General features: G+C 41.1%; 3 protein-coding genes across 3 annotated transcripts in view; 2 read left to right on the top strand and 1 right to left on the bottom strand.

Annotated features, from left to right (window-relative positions):
- The window catches only part of fermt3b (FERM domain containing kindlin 3b), a 24,729-nt gene extending 19,585 nt beyond the window's left edge, over window positions 1-5,144 (top strand). Inside the window, exons 6-15 of the mRNA XM_063876018.1 lie at window positions 245-347; window positions 544-651; window positions 1,270-1,404; window positions 1,555-1,601; window positions 1,844-1,968; window positions 2,452-2,558; window positions 2,874-3,095; window positions 3,673-3,797; window positions 4,164-4,305; window positions 4,444-5,144. Coding sequence (XP_063732088.1) covers window positions 245-347; window positions 544-651; window positions 1,270-1,404; window positions 1,555-1,601; window positions 1,844-1,968; window positions 2,452-2,558; window positions 2,874-3,095; window positions 3,673-3,797; window positions 4,164-4,305; window positions 4,444-4,623 — 1,294 coding nt within the window. The 3' untranslated portion in view covers window positions 4,624-5,144. The remainder of the gene's footprint in view (window positions 1-244; window positions 348-543; window positions 652-1,269; window positions 1,405-1,554; window positions 1,602-1,843; window positions 1,969-2,451; window positions 2,559-2,873; window positions 3,096-3,672; window positions 3,798-4,163; window positions 4,306-4,443) is intronic.
- On the bottom strand, window positions 5,110-9,016 carry trpt1 (tRNA phosphotransferase 1). Its single transcript, XM_063876021.1, is given in 7 exon segments — window positions 5,110-5,400; window positions 5,510-5,620; window positions 5,724-5,771; window positions 6,178-6,364; window positions 6,999-7,165; window positions 7,484-7,565; window positions 8,763-9,016. Coding segments are annotated over 7 exon segments (696 nt in total). The 5' UTR covers window positions 8,841-9,016; the 3' UTR covers window positions 5,110-5,377.
- On the top strand, window positions 8,663-15,278 carry zbtb3 (zinc finger and BTB domain containing 3). Its single transcript, XM_063876019.1, has 3 exons — window positions 8,663-9,119; window positions 11,246-12,066; window positions 12,447-15,278. The coding sequence occupies exons 2-3, from the start codon at window positions 11,249-11,251 to the stop codon at window positions 13,501-13,503; spliced, it is 1,875 nt and encodes a 624-aa protein (XP_063732089.1). The 5' UTR covers window positions 8,663-9,119; window positions 11,246-11,248; the 3' UTR covers window positions 13,504-15,278.

Genomic DNA, 15,278 nt, shown 5'->3' with positions numbered 1-15,278 from the left:
CCACTTTGGAGTTCTTATGGTTAATTAGTCTTCTGAAATTGCTTGTAATTATTCGTCAGTTGATTGCATTTACATTTATTACATTACATTATTTCATAATTTCTCAGACATTTTCCTCTTCTCGAGTGAAAAATCTCCAGCCTTTGAGAAAAGGAAACCATTTTTTTACCAAAATGTTTTGGTTCATTGATTTGGAAATCACTCAAATTGACTTGTTCATATACTTCTTTTCTTTCCCTTCCAGGTGGTTGGACTCATCCCGTTGTCTCATGCAGCAGGGCATCCAAGAAAATGACAGAGTCTGGCTTCGCTTCAAATATTTTGCCTTCTATGATATAGATGCTAAGGTGTGTGTGTGTGTGTGTGTGTGTGTGTGTGTGTGTGTGTGTGTGTGTGTGTGTGTGTGTGTGTGTGTGTGTGTGTGTGTGTGTGTGTGTGTGTGTGTGTGTGTGTGTGTGTGTAAATGTTGTTTTTATGGATGCAGTGTGTGTATGTCATTCGATTCCACTCTTGGTTTGAATCGTATTTTCTCTGGCTGTGCAGTACGATGTTGTGCGTCTGACCCAGCTGTATGAGCAGGCACGCTGGGCCATCCTGCTGGAGGACATCGACTGCACCGAGGAGGAGATGATGTTGTTTGGAGCTCTACAGGTAGAAAACACTGCTACTGTAAAGCAAAATGTGTGTGTCAAAAGGCAGACTCATTAAAAATACAATTAAGGAAGTGGGCATTTCCTTCATGGAAATCTTTAAATGTCACACATTACAGGAATTAAATGTTGCCATGTGCACATGCATATATTGTGAATGACATACTGTATATTTATTAATAATCATTTCATTTCTATCAATTATTCAATTCAATACATAAAAGAAAATAATTAAATGAATAAAAGAATAAAAACAAAAGTAAATCACATTTCATTGAGTTCACTCTTCTATCCAATGCAGATATACAGCAAATATTAAAAATATTGGAATTTACATTTTCTTTTAGGAAAAAGGGATATAAACAACTATCAAAAGATCTGGCCTTGAAGCCAAACGCTTCTTTTCAGTGAAAACTTGTAAAGTATTTGTTGCTGTAGTAAAGTAGTACATTTCCCTCAAATGTGGAGAAGATGAAGAAGAAGAAGGGTTAGGGTTAGTTATGAGAAGAAACACTCAAAGAGTCAAAGGGCTTTATTGTCCTATAACATTTTTTACTTAAGTTCAATAACTAAGTAAATGTACTTAGTGACATTCCTCCTCTGCTGTCCTCTCCTGCAGTACCACATCAGTAAGGTGTCTGAGTCGGAGCCCCAGACGCTGAGCTCGAATGCAGCCATGGACGACTTGGAGTCTGCCCTGCAGTCCCTGGAGGTCAAGATGGAGGGAGAAAGCAGCTCCGCCTCTGAGATGCTGGTCAGACATGTTGATTTAAATTGTTTGTTTTAAACTTGTCAAAACATATAGAAAGAACATAAACAATTCACAAAACAATACATGTAATAAGAAAGCAAGAGAAGAGTTTTTTTGTAATATTGGAAAAAAAAATCTTTGTCTTTCATCCAGGAAAACATGACTGCACCAGAACTCAATGACTATCTGAAGATATTCAGGTGAGAGACATTTTCAAACATCTGTTGGCCGAGCCTTGATAGGTTTTTTTTGTGTTTGTAGATGTTTCAATCTCAACCGTTCAAGTCCCTTAATGCACTGCTGTACATTTATTTATTTTCTTTACAATTGCCTCTTTTGTATTAGATGTTATATGTGTGTTGAAATAGTGAAAACATAGTCTTGTTTTCCTTTTCTAATCGGTGTGAGTATATAGCATGAGCAATGTGTATCTTTGTTTCAGGCCAAAGAGGCTGACTCTGAAGGGATATAAGCAGTACTGGTTCAAATTTCAGGATACCTCAATCTCTTATTTCAAGAGCAAAGAGGAAAGCATTGGAGAGCCCATTCAACAAATTAACCTCAAAGGTACTGAATATCTAATTCTGTTTTTATATTGTTAGGATATGTTGTTGCTATAATGTCACCAATAATGTATCATCAGTTATCAAGATGTATCTACAGATTAGTGACTGATGAAGTAGCAGACGTACTTTAGCAATCGGTTTATACACCTCTTTTTAACATCACTGCTTAATCACATACTGCAGTTCAAAGTCATGATTACACGGAAACATCAACATATAAACAAACACAGAAATTTCCTCCTATGATAAAAAGTGAAGGTGCTTCTCTCAAGTCTGTTTTCATCCTCCATCTGTGAAAACTGAACTGGGTAATCCTATAAATACAGAAAAATGAGCTGTTAGTATGACTCAGCAGGTTCAGGTGGGGGCAATAAACTCGAAATGTCACGGAAGTCTGACCAAGTGGTCGGCTTCAATTCTATTTCAATCCTGTAAATGTTACATTTCAGTATTGGGCAGCGGTTTGATATTTATACGCACACAGGATGTGAGGTGGCTCCGGACGTTAACGTGACAGCACAGAAGTTCTTAATTAGACTACTGATACCAGCACCTGAGGGCATGAACGAGGTCTATCTGCGCTGTGACAATGTAAGGACACACACACACACACACACACACACACACACACACACACACACACACACACACACACACACACACACACACACACACACACACACACACACACACACACACACACACACACACACACACACACACACACACACACACACACACACACACACACACACACACAGGGTGTCCCTGACAATGTAACAATAATCAAATTGCACATTTTTCTGAATGTTATCTTGTCTCATACGTAATCCTAATTATATGTAATCTGTCACTCTCCACCTAACTCTCTCTCTGCACTCTGTGTGGTTATGTCTTGCCCTCCAGGAGCAGCAGTATGCTCAGTGGATGGCTGGATGCCGACTGGCCTCCAAAGGCAAAAGTCTGGCCGACAGCAGTTTCCAGAGTGAAATCGAGAACATCCGCTCCTTCCTGGCTATGCAGAAGACCAGCTCAGGTTCCCATGGCAACGCACATGCTAACGATGAAAGCATCAATCCTCACAGTCTGGTGTCTCCACGCTACCATAAGAAGTACAAAGCCAAACAGGTACAGGAGAGGTGGAACTACGACATAGCCACAAAAAAGAAATAGCAAATGTAGAACTCTCATTTTCTCAGCAGGTAGCTACAGCTGAGTACCTATTCGATCATAAACCCAATCTATTATTGATTAATCTAATGTACAGGATGACAGTACTTTACCACCAAAATTATAATTTGTATAAAAATTACTCACCAAGTGCTAATTTTAACCTTGAAGAACAAATGATTTACCTTCCTGGTAAGGGAAGAATCTAATTTAAGTTAATGGGGAGAGTTAAACAACAGCAAATGGATGCTAATTAATAAACAAATGCCTTTTCTCTCACACTTGCATGCTTGTCCAGCCAGAACTGTTTATGTGGAAGTGTTTTAAAAAGTAAGGGTTTAGCGGGAATGCATGTGTTCTTATCATGTTAAGTTAAATTAGGCAATGGATGTATTCCTTTAATTTCTGGACAGCAGTAGCCTACAGTGAATTGAGAAAATTCAACTATTACGCAGCTGAAACTCCTGCCCATTTTGTGTGTGAGACAGCAGAAATATAATAACGTCTGACCTTTGCCCTGTGCCTGCTGCTCCAGCTGACTCCTCGTATCCTGGATGCATACCAGAACGTGGCTCAGCTCTCACTGACAGATGCAGTGATGCGCTTCCTGCAGATCTGGCAAGCCCTGCCAGACTTTGGGCTCTCATACGTCGTTGTCAGGTAAAGTTCAATTTAAAACGTATCAGAATTTGTTAAATGCCTGTTAGCATCAATTTAAGACCATGAAAGCACAACATAAAACGCTTCCTTAAACTCCTCAGTTTAAACGGCAAATAAAATCTATAATCTTCCCTTGGTATAAATTAAGATTTAAACTCCTGTCTAAAAGTTCTGGGACCAGTATGTTTGTCCATAGGCTCAATTCACTATCAATAATAGTATTGTCAATAGGATTGAAAGGGTCGAAAACACAGAAATGATCTAGCAAGTTATTGAATTCTCACAAAGTTTGGGAGGTTTAAAGTTTGACCTTTTAATCAGCAACATTTTGATAGAAAAGAAGATTAAGATGTTTTTGCTAAATAGGTTTAAGGGCAGTCGTAAGGACGAGGTATTGGGCATTGCTCCGAACCGCCTGATCCGCATCGACCTGGCTGTGGGGGATGTGGTGAAAACCTGGCGCTACAACAACATGAAGCAGTGGAATGTCAACTGGGACATACGACAGGTGAAAATATTGCTGTCTACAGTATGCAAGATCTCACACTTTTGTTTCCAGGCAATATGTTGTCCTTAATCAGCTTGCATATTGAAGGAATCCTATATCTAATCTTGTATTTACTCTATATGTTTCTGGCTCCTTTAGGTGGCCATAGAATTTGAAGGCAACATCAACATTGCTTTCGCCTGCGTGACCGCCGACTGCAAAATCGTTCACGAGTTTATTGGAGGCTACATTTTCATGTCGACACGCAGTCGTTCGAAGAGCGACACGCTCAATGAGGAGCTTTTCCACAAGCTGACCGGTGGCCACGATGCTCTTTAACTAAATCACAAAAAGAATCCCACAAAAGGTCTTCTGTGTGCTTCAACAGTAAAAAACTTTGTGGAATAGAAAAACATAAAAACTGTAAAAAAAAAAACTAAAAACTAAATAAGTTTCCGATCTTTTGTTTATCAATCTATCTTTTTATATATCCTATTTTCCACACATTCACAGACAGTGGACGGACAACATGTTCAGACAGTTCAAGACTCAAAGTGTTGCTAATGCTGACTTTACTTCAGGCTGGTTAAAACTGCTGGACATCAGAACCATTCTCAGCAGGCTTGAAAACCAAACTGACGGAAATGTAAAATTAACCGTTGCATCAGCTAGCAAATACTTTCCTGTTTCACTTTGCAGCTTCCAGACTTCCTGTCGCTCAGGATAGAAAGCCTTGCTTTGTAAAGAGCTGCAGTCTTATTGCGAGCAACCACATTATCAATGCCAAGAATTAAAAACAAAATGTAGTATAACACATGCTAATAGTAATTTTCTTCACAAATAAACATTTATTAAATAAATACAGCAGTTCATTTTTCATTCTGTGTTGTCTTTACTCCTCATGGTTGCATCATATTGGGGTCATTTCTGCTGTTTTTTCCACAGGAAGCTTCTAACCATTTATCTCGCCTCACATGCTGTGTATATCTCAATAGACAGTTACAGAAGTCTGTTACATTAAACCACAGTGTCTGTATCCTCTGCTTTTCCATTCTAAGTCAAGTGACAAACCACACAACAGTATGCTATGATGCTACTGCAGTGGTAGGATACTCCCTGTAACACAGGAGGAAAGTGACTTTAGTGAAGTTAATGGCCCTTGCACAAATATTTTTAAAATATTCAAATGAAATGTGTTTGGTCAAATGGAGTTACTTTTTCTTACTTGTAGGTCTCAGTCTCAAGGCTCGGCTGAAGTATTTAGGGATAAGTTTTCCCTCTGCATCGCCTGCAGTCAGCAGCACACCGTTATCTGACCAGAAAAACTCAATACCGTCTGCGTATACACACAAAAAACACATGTAAGAGGGTTTATTGGCAAAACATAGAGACTGCATCAAGCATAGTGGTTACTAGCAATCATTAATAGTGGAGCTTACCAGCAAGAGCTTTGGGAATGTCAATATACACAGCAAGATCAGTCTGTCCTCATGCCTGGTGGGGAAATTAAGATTGAGATTAAGATAGACCTTCATTGACCCCGAGCTGGAAAATACAGGTGTTGCAGCAGTAGAAGGGCAAGAAACCTATAAGTAGCTTATAGAAAATAACATAAATAAATAATATGAGGTACATAGGTTAAAAATAAGACTAGAGTTAAAATAAACAAGAACATCTGCAGACAAATTACATAATAAACTGACGGTATGATTGATAGCAGCAAAGCTAACATTTATTAACAGATTACCCCAGCCAAATATATTATATGATATGATATGATTAAGGAATGGTACTCAGTGTTTGTCAGAATACATGTAATATCATATAAGTCAATTTAACATACAATAGCTGAGTAACACACCAACACACACACACACACACACACACACACACACACTTTACCACTGATGACACCGTCCGCCCCAGGCAGGCCGGGTGCCAGGTGGATGTGTGTCCTCCTCATGCGGCTCAGGCCCTGCTGCTGAATGGAGCTCCAGTTGCGGAGATAGGAGCCATGAACGGCCTCAGCAGGGCAGTCTGGAGAACCAGCCAGGACCGGTTTCAGCTCCAAATCCATTACCTGCCCACAGTAATGCAACCAGTGTTGCACAGCGTTTAAAATTGGTCTTTTGACCAGATTAAGATATAATATTTAGAAACAACAATGTTTGGCAAATTTAATTATTTAGATGGCAGGCCAAGGCCAATGAGGGTTTGTATTCATCTCATGTTCTGCTGACCTATTTAGCTTTGCAACAAACAAGAAAAAAATAACAAAATCAAACTAAGTAAAATGTAATTAAAGTGAAGATGTATTTCAGCAACAGAGTTATGCTATTCTCCAATGTCTTTTTGAACCCTTACCTAACCTGATTTGATAGGATTCTAATTATATATTTCCTGTTAGGCTATCAGAGGACTAACAGCATCTGTCATCTGAAAATTAGGTTTACTTTTTTATTTTGAAGGTAAAAATTGGTTTATAACATTTGTATGCACTCTGAGGAACAAAATGGGATTGTGTTTTAAGCTGTTAAGGGATCTCCCAGAGTTAATTTTCCATCTAAAATAAAGTAAATTGAAGTTAGGTGGTCCACTAAATCTATCTAAAAGCAATTCTGGTGTAAATTGAATATTGATGAATACAGCATTTACCCAGGGGGGAAACAACATCGTAGCATGCAGGTTTGCTCATTAAATAAAATAGCCCATACTTGTACTGAATGCCCCTGACTTGCTCGAATTTGGAGGCGGCCGTCCTCCAGCTGACGAAGTTTAAAGCGCTGCTTGTCATTTGTGGCCACTACTCTTTCCACGTCTTCCAGTGAGTATGAGCTGAACTGCATGTGAGCCAGGAGATCATCCACAAACATGAAGCCATCTATGAGGGTCAGATTTGAGGATAACGAACTTTACTATGGCTCTTACTCCAAATAGATAGACTACATGTAAAGCATGTGTGATTAACCCATTCAGTGGGCATGATTTATCATAAAAAGATGAAGCCTTAAATACAATGACAACTGTCACATTTTTTAATTAGTCTTTGTTCAGCATTCCTGTTTGTTAAGTCTGTTCAAACCAGTCTGAGGTTTTGATTTTTGATTTTGAAATGCTTAATGGAAAAATACATCTTAAGTTCACATTTGATACATTAAAGTTGTGTCAGAAATGTTATGAGAGAAGGGACACAGCTCACCTGAGTTTATTTGAAGACCCATATTGTTGGCTCCATGGCGAAGAGCATAGGACAAGGATTTAGACAGACGGACATCTCTGCCCTGGAAAGGGACAAGGCATCAGTCATAGCTAAGGTTCCAGCTAGTAGTGGGTAGTTGGGAGTATGTAATCATATTTCCAACAAAGCTACTAATCAACCCAGGTTACATTTATACAGGGCAATTCAATTATAGTAACACTGAACATATATCAATTTTTTTTTAAAATCAAAATAACTATGAATATTAGTAATTTAAAGTAGGGCTGGGCGATATGGACCAAAAGTCATATCCCGATATATTTAGGTTGAATATCGATATACGATATATATCCCGATATTTTTTCCGCAAAGTGAGAGCTGTGAAATGAAATGCTCAGTCAAAGTCAAAGCCAAATACGAGTAGTTTCATTGAAAACTCACTATAAAATGTAAACATAAACACTGTATAACAAAGCTCCGTAAGGTGCACATTTAAATAAATAACATATCTTAAATAAAATTAGCCTTGTTTGGAGACAAGCTGTTTTCATCTCCCAGTCTTGCATGAAGTGAACTGTCACGCTCATATAAGGCTCACACGTCCTGCTTGACCACATATCGCTGGTCAACGCAAAATGGGTGACGTTAGCGAGCCGGCCTGCAACGTTCTGTGTGACTTCACTATACATTTGCGGCAGTGCTTCTCGTGCAAAATAGTTTCGACTGGGAAGTTCGTGTCTCGGGTCCAGCTTTTTAATTAGCTCTTTGACCCCGACCTGTTCCACTGTTGCAACAGGGACCATGTCTTTGGCAATGTGAAAGGACACCGCCTTTGTTATTGCACGCCACTTGTCGCTTTTCTTCTGATACGGCACACAGCGGGGAAATGAAGCTTGCAGTGAGCTTTGTTTTGGGGCTGGAGCTTTGTCGGGTTGGGGACGGCTTGTGCCTGTGGCTTCTGCAGCGCGCAGTTTCACACACTCTTCATATTGCACTTTGTGCCACGTTTTTAAGTGATGAAAAAGATTCGTAGTGCTTCCACCACTGGCTGCAATGTGCTTATGGCACTCCCTACATATAGCTTGGTTTTGTTGCTCGTCTGACAATTTGTATCCGAACCATCTCCAAATGATTGAGCTACTGCTTTTTCTTTTACCAACCAAGGGACTCTCTACCGTACGCTCTGAGACGTTGTGGCCTTCTCCATGTTTGTTGAAGAGTGCCGGAGTGTCCCTCCCCCTCCCCCTCCCCCCTAATTTGTAGAGGTTCAATCTCTCACCTCTCCCCCACGATTTCCTCTCCTTCCTCTGCCTCCTCTGCCTCCTTTTCTTCCGCCTCCTACTCCACTACTGTCCATTTAAGTTCAGGCAGCTAAGATATTCAGACCATTAGTTGAACCTGCCGGATATTCCACCACCAATTGTTCTGAGTTTAATTCAGCGAAACGTCATAGAGGCTCACACCTGTTGTCAGTAAACTCATGTAAACAAACATGCAGCGTCCCACTTCCTGATATTGTCGTTATTCGCTTCAAGGTGGCGCTGTGACGGGCGGGCGGAGCTCCGGTGTCCGGGAGGCACCACAGAAGAAAAGCTGCATTTTGTCCTGAAAGAAAAACATCAGACAGCAGCTGCAGGTAAGAAAATATTCATAATATCCACGTTAAAAACTTAGCCCCAAATGCATGCTGTCCTTTTACGGTAACTTATAACTCGTGCTGATTTATCAAAACAAAAACAATGCGTTTGCTGTGACTACCGGTGCTGGATTTCATACAGAGGCTGGGCTTAGTTGGCTAACTAATGTTAGCACAGTTCAGCTAGAGCTGCAACATTTTTGGTGGAAAAATATCGCAATTTCGGAAAATATGGGGTTTCTATGATTCATTTCGTGCTGTTTGCCTTGTTCGTTTTTCTCATCTGCATGCCATTGGCTGTGGTCTTTATAATGTAACAAAACGAAGAGGAAGCTCCCAGTGCACTGGAGACCTCGGGCAGGTCGCCATGGAAACGTTACGTTAGATCTTATACAGTCTGTGCGTTAGATGCGTTAAGTGATGACTCAACTGTCCATAATCATCAACATTACCTTATGTACGTGTCCTTCTTCTTTATGTTGAAATGTTTGTTTCACAACATGTGCCAAACATAATAATTATCTATAAATGTTGATGTTTTATTGGTTTACTAGCAGAACATTTGTTTACATTGATGGCGAGGTTAACTTAAAGGTCCCCTATTGTGCAAAATGCACTTTTTGCTGTCTTTTATACATAAATATGTGTCCCCGGTGTGTAAGGAGAAAATACAACCCTTTCTCTTTTCCTCCTTACCTAGGGTGACCAAACGTCCTCTTTTGCCCGGACATGTCCTCTTTTTACGTCATGTCCTGAGCGTCCGGGGGGGTTTATAAATTCATGAAAACGCCCGGTTTTCACTGTTGGGACCATTAAAAATTGACTGGCGCTTCCCCCACCCCCCAACAATCGCAAGTGGGGGGTTTTATAAATTCATGAAAACGCCCGGTTTTCACTGTTGGGACCATTAAGCGTGTACTTAAATTGACTAGCGCTTCCCCCCACTCCCCAACAATCGCAAGTGTCCTCTTTTTCGCCACCTCAAATCTGGTCACCCTACCTTACCCACATCTCTAAAAACCAGGGTCCAAACGACCTGATCCAGATTTGCTGCCGATATGACATCATAACCAAAATGTGGGCTGGCTTTACATTGAACTCCTGGCAACATCCCACCCACGTGACAGGTCCCAACTTATCATCTCCAATATTCAGTCGAGAGCTGTTCTTATTATACATCCATGGCTGAATCCCCTTGAGTAGGCAGCTCTGTGTCTGTGTATTCAGCAGGATGTGTGCAGGAGGGACTTAGGGTAAAGCTGTTATAATACCTATAATGTTACTGTTGTAGTGGTAAACACTGACAAGTGTTTCAGAAATAATGCTTGATGTGGTTTTGAACATAATATGGCGTTTAATCACGGCAGCGTTTAGCTGAGTATCTCAGTTAGAAACATCTGCCTTCAGACAGAGAGTTGCATGCACTCCAAAGGGTCTCCAAAGGGTCGTGGCCAGCTTCAGCTCAGCTCAAATATTAAGCGACAGTCACAGAATCAGCACTTCAGGACCAGGGCTGAAATAGAGGGAGATGAGGCATGCCACAATGGGTGATCTGCTTGGTCACCCATTGTGGCATGCCTCATTATAGCATAATAGGACACCTTTAACAGCTTACAACAGATTAAGTAAAACAACCAGTTATAAGTCCTTTACTTTGGCCCAGTGTACAGGAAACTTGAGTGCCCTCAAAGATCTCTTCACAGAGGAAGATAGGGGTTATGACTTTCCGAACCTATGATTCGTTTCGACTTTTATTTGATTGGCTTTTTTAATTTAACTTTTTTCTCCAGTATTCACGGTTATGCCATTGTAAGTCTTGAATTTTTAAACATCAAGCAATCATTGGTTTTATGCCCTGATGACCAACATGTGCATATTTAAATTCTTAATTTGAAAGGAAACTGAATTTAAAACAGTTTAATAGTTTCAAAGTAAGAACACTCTCAGAAAACAGTGCATTTAGCAAATATATATTATTTATGTTATACATTTTTCAAAATAATGCATACATTTTCTACATGGTTATATACCCTTGGTGATAAGGGGGGAAACGTGTATCTGGAATTTGGATGAACTGAGTCTTATGTCTTTGCTTTCTCTCATTATTTATTTTCTTTTATGTTAAGGTGATGGAGTTCCCTCGGCATTCTCAGCAGCTGCTGTCAGCTCTACGTTCTCAGCGCCAGCGGGGCTTCCTCTGTGACTGCACCGTTATAGTGGGCTCATCCCGTTTCCTGGCACACAGGGCTGTTTTGGCCTCTTGCTCACCTTTCTTCCACATGTTCTACTCAGATTCTCCAAGCGCCATTGGTGGAAACAGCAGCAATAGCTCTGTCACACTCGACAGCGACATTGTCACGGCTGCTGCATTTGGATTGCTCTTGGACTTTGTCTATGAAGGTGTGCTACAGCTGGGCGAGTCTCTACCAGTGGAGGACATATTGGCAGCTGCAAGCTTTCTGCATATGAATGAGGTTGTAAGGGTCTGCAAGAAACGACTGCAGCGACGGGGGCCTCTGGCTGAGGCTGACAGCACTCGCTCTGAAGAAAGCACTGGAGCGAGAAGGGCAATAGAGACAGGGAGGGAGGGTGGCGGTGATGGTGGAGCTGAGCCAGTGATGGCCATGGCAGCAGATCTCTTGGATCCAGTCGTCATGGCAGCACCATACTCGGTGTGTATAATGGCAGAGAGGAGTCAATCTGTAAAGTCTGAGAGTAGGCCTGGGGCGGGGTCATCAGAAGCACAAGTTCAGACTCCTCTGAGCCCTGACATCGCTGATACCACACAGCCAGGCATGGATGCCCCTCCTTTGGCACCAACCAGAAAAATGATTCAGGGCCACATAACAGGCCAGCCTGCCCAAGCAGGTCACACCGGGACGGGGTCTGGAGGTCATGGTGATGGGTCTGCACTCTGCAGCCCTTGCAGCACCACTGAAACTTACAGGTATGAGTCCATTGTATCTTCCTAGACTTTTTTTTAAAGGAGTTCCTGAGTGTACTGTAATACCTTTTTACTGATTTGTTGTTATTAAAAAATGGAGATCCACGGATTGCACTTTTGTGGCTTATTATTCAACCTGCCAATTGAGATTTTTCCCCAAAATGTACAGCATCCACAAATATTTTTGATTAACTGCACCGAGTTACAGAATATCTTTTGTTAAAGTGATGTCCATGTCTAGCTGTGTCATTTCACCATAAAAATGTAATATACAAGTCAAAGCTGCTGACAACCGGACTGTTTACACCAGCGGCTGACATTCGGTGCATTTCTCCATTGTTTACAGTATATCTTTCTTTCTGTCCTTCTTCTATCATCAACAGCAGTAACCAGCAGCCCTCCTCGTCTTCTTCCTCCCTGGTGCCAGTGAGCCAGGCTAGCAGTCGGTCAGTGGTTTCTTATTCCCAGTCAGGAACTAGCTTCTCCACCAGCCTCCAACAAGACGAACCCCGACTGGCCTGTGATATCTCTGGGAGGAAATCCTCAGAGGCTGACCACAGATGTGCATCAGGCAGAGGACAACAGATGGTCAATTTTATCCAAGCATCAGCACTATCATCACACAACCGAACACACTCACCACCACAGCGTACACTCCCCCAGATTCGAATCCAGAGCACTATGTCGCTTCAATGCCAAAGCTCGGACTTCCACCTGGCTCCTCAGACACAAACCCTTAGAAGAACTGAGGGGAATATGGAAGCTTCACCCACCACTATAAAGGAAAGATCTCAACCTCTTATGGGCAGAATGAGGACAGACGACAATGATGGAGAGAATGTGAACATAAAAGTGGAGGCCATTGTTATATCTGATGAAGAGCTAGAGGAGGAGAAAGAGGAAAGCAGAGAGAGGGAACCAGTTATGGAAGTAGACGATGAGTATGAGGAAGAAGATGAGCTGCACAGCCCTCAGTTTCTCTCCTCCCATCCCCAGGGCATTTCACAATTGGCCTCTCATTCAAATGACTACTCCTTTCCCCTCTCTCCCTCTTCTTCGTCCTCTGGTGCCGGCCCTTCCTCGCAGGACACTTCCTCCTTCCCCTTGGTTCCTCCATCCTCAGCCCAGCAGCATTCAGAGCATCCTGCCTACTTCGAGGACTTTCAGGACACTATGGGGAACTTTGTGGAGGACGTCCCCACATGTGGAGTATGTGGAAAGACTTTCTCATGTACATACACATTAAGGCGCCACGCCATCGTGCACACACGTGAACGTCCTTATGAGTGTCGCTACTGCTACCGGAGCTACACACAATCAGGGGACCTGTACAGACACATACGCAAAGCTCACGACAACACACTGCCAGCCAAACGCAGCAAGGCCGACATGGACCCCTCTCTGCCACCACAACCACCACTACCGCCACCTCTTAGTTAACACACACACCAATTGTATTTCTATACTCATGCACACATACTGTAGTGGAGAGTGAAAGGTAAATCAGTGTTGGCACTAGTTCTTTAGTTTATCACTAGGTTCACCCTGGTGTGTCGGCCAGAACACCACTCAAGGCCAAAGGTCCAGTGTCCAGAAATGAGGAGCTGAGTTGATATTTTACCTTATTAATTCCTTCTCTTAATGGTCTGGGTGTATGTGTGGTCTTCCTACAAGAGAAATGAACACAATACATGAATATAAAGTCAACTATGCATACATAAACAATAAACATAGAGGCAGCCGATGCTCTTATTCTGACACGCCACAGACATGCTACTTCCGGTAATCAGGTTAGCGAAACACTAAACATCTCACTCGTAACCTCACAAACATTCATCCACATGAACTACAGCTTAACACCTTAATAATAATTATTAAGGAACAACATAACAAACAGTACTGTGGACAACACTCATCGTCATTTACGCACACTAACACAACAGGGCACGCCGAAACCGTCCCACAACTACTTTTAATGGCCCCTCCTCCCCTCGTCATCTACACCCAACAACTGAAAGTACTGAACACCAACACAACTTTGGAGCCTTTTCTACACATACGTTAACCTTAATACCATATATTCTATTCTACATTTCTCGATAACTCCCTAATCAATAACTTGATTGGTCTATATTGGGAAAAACATACAAAAGAATATTTGTAACTGGTTGACATAGCGTAGTTGATAGCGGCTTAAAAAATGTTCAGTTGGAGCCATCTCATGCACGCTCCTCTTTATGGCCTTTGGCCCAATGTTAGATGAAATGCAGTAATTGGCTGGCAGATCTGAAGTTGCAGGAAATCTATCCAAATCAGAGCAAATGAAACATTTTTACTATATTTATTATGTTTTATAGGTTTTTTAAGGTAAAAAAAATCCTTGAAAAGGTAACTGTTAGAATATTCAGAAGCCTACTTTAAGTGTTTGATATTTCAACTCAAAACACAAAAACGAGAAAGCCGTGTTTTTAATGTCATTAGTTACTTGAGTAATTGTAATTTGTATGACTGCATTGTTTGTGTGACTGTACCAGCAAAGTTTGTAGCATTGTACTGCCTCCTGTTTTATCTACAGGATGAAATCAACAAAGAAAACCCCTGCAAAACACTCAGATGTTTATGATTTTATAACTCGTAATACAAGTTTTTACTAGCATCAGTTTTAAAGAAGCCACACCATGAACAGAAGATGTGTACAGTATATTTGATTAAACAGAAAATAAACTTTGCCAAAAGTCCTTCATCTTATTTCTTCATATCCTTCCTTATCTTCTTTTAAATGCAGTAAGAAGTCTTCGTTTAGGAATAGTTCATAAATAGACAATTGACCCAGAAATAACAAAGTGGCAGCCATACAGCATGGCACTTTCTGTATTGTCATAACTTGTGATTTAGCCACATATTGCATTGACTTTGCGTGACTTTGGGGACTTGAAGTGTCGGGCTCTACCGGCTTTTCTTATTGCCTTTTGACATTGTGCTGCCCCCTCTTTGCATTTAAACTTGAAATGTGCCTAAATTACTGTCTTCATGTCCACTGAATTTTTTGATCAACGCCATTTTACATGTTTTAGAACTACATGTTCTGTAGTAATAATAATACTTGATTGGTTTTTATCATAAAATACTTTTGAGTACTTGGCAGGTGGAGTTCAGTCGGTCATTGTGTGCAAAATATAAATGTAACTTGTGAATAAACACTGTTTAGTAAAATA

The sequence above is a fragment of the Eleginops maclovinus genome, chromosome 23 (assembly GCF_036324505.1).
Source record: "Eleginops maclovinus isolate JMC-PN-2008 ecotype Puerto Natales chromosome 23, JC_Emac_rtc_rv5, whole genome shotgun sequence".
Taxonomy (NCBI): Eukaryota; Metazoa; Chordata; class Actinopteri; order Perciformes; family Eleginopidae; genus Eleginops; species Eleginops maclovinus.
This window is presented reverse-complemented; position numbering and strand designations above follow the sequence as displayed.